The sequence below is a fragment of the Dipodomys ordii genome, unplaced genomic scaffold, assembly GCF_000151885.1.
Source record: "Dipodomys ordii isolate 6190 unplaced genomic scaffold, Dord_2.0 Scaffold166, whole genome shotgun sequence".
Taxonomy (NCBI): Eukaryota; Metazoa; Chordata; class Mammalia; order Rodentia; family Heteromyidae; genus Dipodomys; species Dipodomys ordii.
In genome coordinates this window covers 678,047-683,103 of record NW_012267382.1, presented here as the reverse complement: position 1 = coordinate 683,103, position 5,057 = coordinate 678,047, and the positions used below count along the sequence as shown (strand labels likewise).

The following is a 5,057-nucleotide window of genomic DNA, read 5'->3' as shown; positions in this document are numbered from 1 at the left end:
CCCCGCTGAGGCGCGCGCGGCCCCGCTCCCTCCCTCCCTCCCTCCCGCCTCTGCCGCCTGCAGGGCCCTGCCCGAGCAGGCCTGCCCGGCGAGCCGGGACATGTCCGGCCCCCGAGGACCCGCCGTGGGTGATGGATGCAGTGCCGGAGCAAGCCGCGGGTGCAGCTGCAGATGCTGCGGAGGCCGCGCCGGGCACCCAGCTGAACCTGGACCTGTACCCCGGGGGCTGCCGCAGACTGCTGCACCTGTGCGCCCAGCAGCCCCTGCCGCTGCTGCGCGTGGAGTTCTTGCGTCTGAGCACCCACGAAGACCCTGGGCTGCTGGAGGCCACCCTGGCCCAGGTGCCCTGGAGCCTGCTGCACCTCCGGTCCCTCGTCCTCAAAGGTGAGAACCCGGTTCCCATCTCTGGCCCTCCTTCTTGGTCCTCAAGGCAAGCCTTGGCTCTTCGGCCTTGCTTCCCAGGTGTGGGCCCCACGCTGCTCCCAGTCCCTGTCCACAGCCCGCGCATCTTCCCCCCAGACTGGGGCTGGCTGACTGGCCTCCAGGCCTGGGACCATAAAGCTGCCCTAGGGGGCCACTCTGCACGTCCGTCCTCCTAGTCACGGATGATGCTGACAACGAACGCAGCTCATGATCTCCATCTCTGGCTCCCCTTTCTGCCTCTCCGCCGTCTCCTGGCTGGTCGGGCGGCAGAGACCTGTACCTTCTGGGCAGCGGTCTGTCGCCGGCAGGGCCCAGCTGGGACGCCACCTCTCACACCTGCATCTGTTTCTCTCACTTCCAGGAGGGCAGAACCGAGGGCCCCTGGGTGCTTGCCTCCGAGGTGCCTTGACCACACTCCCCGCCGGGCTGAGCGGCCTGGCTCACCTGGCCCACCTGGACCTGAGCTTCAACAGGCTGGAAACCCTGCCAGCCTGCGTCCTGCAGCTGCACAGCCTGGCCGCGCTCCTGCTCTCTCACAACGGCCTCTCAGAGCTGCCCGAGGCCCTGGGGAGCCTGCCCGCCCTCACCTTCCTCACTGCGACACACAACTGCCTGCGGAGGCTGCCCACAGCGCTGGGCGCCAGCTCCACACTGCAGTGCCTCGATCTCTCCGAGAACCTTCTGGATGCTGTGCCCCCTGAGATTGGGGGACTGAGCAGCCTCTGTGAACTCAATCTGGCCTCCAATCAATTACGGAACCTCCCAGCCTCGCTTGGTGAGTAGCAGCTGTGCCCCAGTAAAGGACAGCCCAGGGACAGGCCCGAGCGGGGGCAGGCACTGGCCTGGCCCAGACCATCGCTCCCATCAGGGTCCTGCCCACTTCTAGTCTTGGGGCTCTGGCTTCTCTCCTCTGCCACAGAACCCCTGCACCCATACACTTGGCCTTTGAGAGTTCTCTTCTCCACGCCTACCCCTTGGCTGCTTCCCTGTCCTCTAAATCTTCACCTGCAGCTCTGTCCTCCTGTGGGGCAGGGTCCTCCCGAGAGTCTGAAGCATGGGTGTCCTGCTGGGGTCCCCCAGAGCCGGGGGAGGCCCCGGGCAGCCCTCAGCCCCTGCCTGCCTGCAGCCGGGCTCCGCTCGCTGCGGCTGCTCGTTCTGCACAGCAACCTTCTCACCTCCGTGCCTGTGGGCCTGGCCCGCCTCCCGCTGCTCATGCACCTCGACTTGAGGGACAACCAGCTCCGAGACCTGCCCCCCGAGCTCCTAGACGCCCCTTTTGTGCGCCTGCAGGGGAACCCTCTTGGCAAAGCATCCCCAGACGGCAGGACACCCCCAGGTTGGCCTCGGGGTGCGGGCAGGCTGCGGGGGGTCTGGCCCTGCCACCGTTCCAACTCGGGGCCCTTCCCTTCACAGCAGCACCCCAGGACCCAGAAATGCCCCGTCTGTTCTTGACGTCAGATTTAGACAGGTATGAGATGGGGGCAGGGAGCTGCAGGTCATCTGGAGACGCCAGACACCACACCTCGCGTGGCCTCTCACGTCTGCGCTCACTCCCACTCTTCCTCACCCAGCTTCTCGGTGACCCCCCGCGGCTGCTCTGTGACCCTGGCCTCCGGTGTCCGCCTGCACTTCCCAGCAGGGGCCATCACCACCCCCCTCACCATCCACTACCGCCTGTGGCTCCCGGAGCCCGGCCTCGTCTCCCTGGGTCCGCACGACTTCCTGCTCAGCCGCGTTCTAGAGCTGCAGCCCCACAGCCTGGCCTTCCAGCAGGCAGGGCCGGGGAGAATGTGGGGGAGGGCGGGACCTGGGACCGCGGGCCCTGGCGCTCACACCCGGTCCCCCAGCAGGCCGTGAGCCTGTGGCTGCGCTTCGAGCCCCCGTGTGCGCGGCGTTGCCGCCAAGTGGTGGTCAGGACCCGCAGTGACGGCAGGTGGAGCGACCTGGAGACCCACGTGGAGGAGGAGGCCCCCAAGGTGAGGCTGCCCGGCGGCTCTTCACCCCCAAGGGCCCCCAGCTCTGTTCTTCACCTCCACATCCCCCGCTCTCTGTCTCTTCACCCCCACAGGCTCCAGACTCTGTCTCTTCACCTCCACATCCCCATCCCCCTCAACTCTGTCTCTTCACCCCAAATTCCCCGCGGCTCTGGGCTCGCTGCAGGGTGCTCCACTTCTCCTGGTTTCTTGTGGTTTTGCGTCCTGTGTCCAATACCTGCCTGGTGCCCCCCGAGGGGACGCTTCTGTGCTCCTCTGGTCATCCTGGGGTCAAGGTCACCTTCCCCCCCGGGGCCACGGAGGAGCCTTGTCACGTCTCGATGCAGGTACAGCCAGGGCAGTGCCTCGGGTAGCCAGGAGTGGGGGTGGGGCCGGCCCACCGGTGAGCGCCGACGCGCCCTTTCTGCTTAGGTGGTTCGCATGGCTGGCCGAGAGCTGCGTGCCCTCCTCGGGGAGCCAGATGCTGCCGTGAGCCCCCTGCTGTGCCTGTCCCAGAGCGGGCCCCCCGAGTTCCTCCAGCCCGTTACTGTGCAGCTGCCCCTGCCCCCCGGTGTCTCAGGTGAGGCTGCCAGGCCGCGTCCTCGAACCTGCGGCTGTAGGGCGGAGGGACAGGGCCCTGACATGGTGGACCCCTTCCCGCCCAGGCTTCAGCGTGGATCGTTCCCGCTTGCACCTGCTGTACCGGGCCCCTCCCACAGCCAGCTGGGATGACATCACAGCTCAGGTGGCCCTGGAGCTCACCCACCTGTATGCCCGCTTCCAGGTCACACACTTCTCCTGGTCAGTGCCTCCCACCCAGCTTGTTCAGTGTCCCCGGTCTGTCAGTGCCCTCCCCTGGCCTGTCCAGCCACACCCCACTTCCGGCCTGCTCAGGTACTGGCTGTGGTACACCACCAAGACCTGTGTGGAGGGCCTAGCCCGGAAGGCCTGGGCACGGCTGCGGCTGCACCGAGTGAACCTCATCGCACTGCAGAGGCGCCGGGACCCTGAGCAAGTCCTGCTGCAGTGTCTGCCCCGGAACAAGGTGGGCCAGTTGGTGGGCAGCCGGGCGACCCAGAGGCCAGGGCCGGAACAGGGCTTAGGGCGCCAAGTCCTGTGGGAACTCTTACAGGTGGATGCCACCCTCAGGCGGCTCCTGGAGCGGTACCGGGGCCCGGAGCCCTCCGATACTGTGGAGATGTTCGAAGGCGAGAAATTCTTCGCAGCCTTTGAGCGCGGCATCGATGTGGATGCTGGTAGGGACTTCATGCCCAGAGAGCCTAGGGTTGGCCCTTCTGCCCCTCCTGCTGAGTCTGTCCCCCACTGCAGACCGTCCAGACTGTGTGGATGGCAGGATCTGCTTCGTCTTCTACTCACACCTGAAGAACGTGAAGGAGGTGTATGTCAGCACCACCCTGGACCGGGAGGCCCAGGCCGTGCGAGGCCAGGTGGGCTGATGCGGCCGGGCCTCCCAGGTTCCTGCCAGTGCCCGAGTGCCAAGCCTCACTGCACCCTCCCTCAGGTGTCTTTCTACCGTGACTCGGTGCCTGTAGACGTGCCCCCGGAAGCCGAGGCCGCCCGGCAGAAGAAGAGCGCGGATGCCCTGTGGATTGCCACCTTGCCCATCAAGCTGCCGGTGGGACTGGTGGGAGGCGCTGGAGGGGAAGAGCAGCCCTCCTGGTGATGGGGGGCCGGGTCAGGCTCACTTTTCTCCTCTCAGCAGAGACTCCAAGGGGCTGGGGGCCACTGGCAAGGGGCTGGCCTCTCCCTGATGCCCCTGAACCTGGGCGACGCAGAGACGGGCTTCCTGACGCAGAGCAACCTGCTGAGCGTGGCTGGACGCCTGGGTCCTGACTGGCCAACTGTGGCCCTGCATCTGGGCGTGCCCTACCGCGTCTTGCAGCGCATCCGACATGAATTCCGGTGAGCCTCAGCTGTGGCGCAGGGGTGGGCCGTGGTTCCTCTGGAACCTGGCTTGCTAGTGGTAGACGTATCTTCCAGGGAAGGGAGGCAGAAGGAACACTGGCCTTGGGAAAAGCAAGCTCCCGAGTTTGGTGGGTGGTCCCGGGTAGACACTCTTGGCATCTCTCCGTCTCCAAGGGACGACCTGGATGGGCAGATCCGCCACATGCTCTTCTCCTGGGCTGAAGGCCATGCTGGACAACCAGGGGCCGTGGAGCTTCTGGTGAAGGCCCTAGAGCAAAGTGACCGGCAAGATGTGGCAGAAGAGGTTCGTGCAGTCCTAGAACTTGGCCGCCACAAGTACCAAGACAGCATCCGGCGCACCGGCCTGGCCCCCGAGGACCCTGCGGGTGCTCCTGCGCTCCAGCCCTCACCGCCTGCCCAGGCCTAGCACCACAGCCCTGGGCGGAGACGGGCATCCCTACCCTCACCCTCATGCCCCTGCTCTGTGTGGAGGCAGCATCTTGTGTGCAACAAACCAACATTGCTCTGTCTACCAGCTCCGTTTGGTTTATCTCTGGGTGGGGGGAAGTAGGAAAGAGGGGTGCTAGGTGGACGGAGGCCTTCCCCTGCTTCCCCTGCCGGGCGGGGTTTCCAGGGCAGGGAGCCGGCTCTATGGTCCCCCAGGCAGGCAGGCGGGTCGCAGGGCCCGAGGAGCGGAGCGCGCGGAGCTGCCGGGGGGCGTGGTCCGGGCGGGGC

At 66.6% G+C, this 5,057-nt stretch overlaps 1 protein-coding gene across 3 annotated transcripts; it reads left to right on the top strand.

Moving 5' to 3' along the window:
- The first annotated feature begins 58 nt into the window (after positions 1–58).
- On the top strand, positions 59–4,857 carry Pidd1 (p53-induced death domain protein 1). 3 transcript variants are annotated; one of them, XM_013033399.1, is made up of 15 exons: positions 59–384; positions 785–1,198; positions 1,550–1,759; positions 1,840–1,891; positions 1,995–2,196; positions 2,274–2,399; positions 2,492–2,743; positions 2,829–2,976; positions 3,062–3,197; positions 3,291–3,441; positions 3,529–3,652; positions 3,726–3,844; positions 3,919–4,032; positions 4,120–4,319; positions 4,497–4,857. In XM_013033399.1, the coding sequence occupies exons 1-15, from the start codon at positions 132–134 to the stop codon at positions 4,747–4,749; spliced, it is 2,754 nt and encodes a 917-aa protein (XP_012888853.1). In that variant the 5' UTR covers positions 59–131; the 3' UTR covers positions 4,750–4,857. The 3 variants fall into 3 exon arrangements, with proteins under 3 accessions (XP_012888853.1, XP_012888852.1, XP_012888854.1); XM_013033398.1 differs by having other exon boundaries at positions 1,837–1,891; XM_013033400.1 differs by lacking the exon at positions 2,492–2,743 and having other exon boundaries at positions 1,837–1,891.
- Positions 4,858–5,057: the final 200 nt, after the last annotated feature.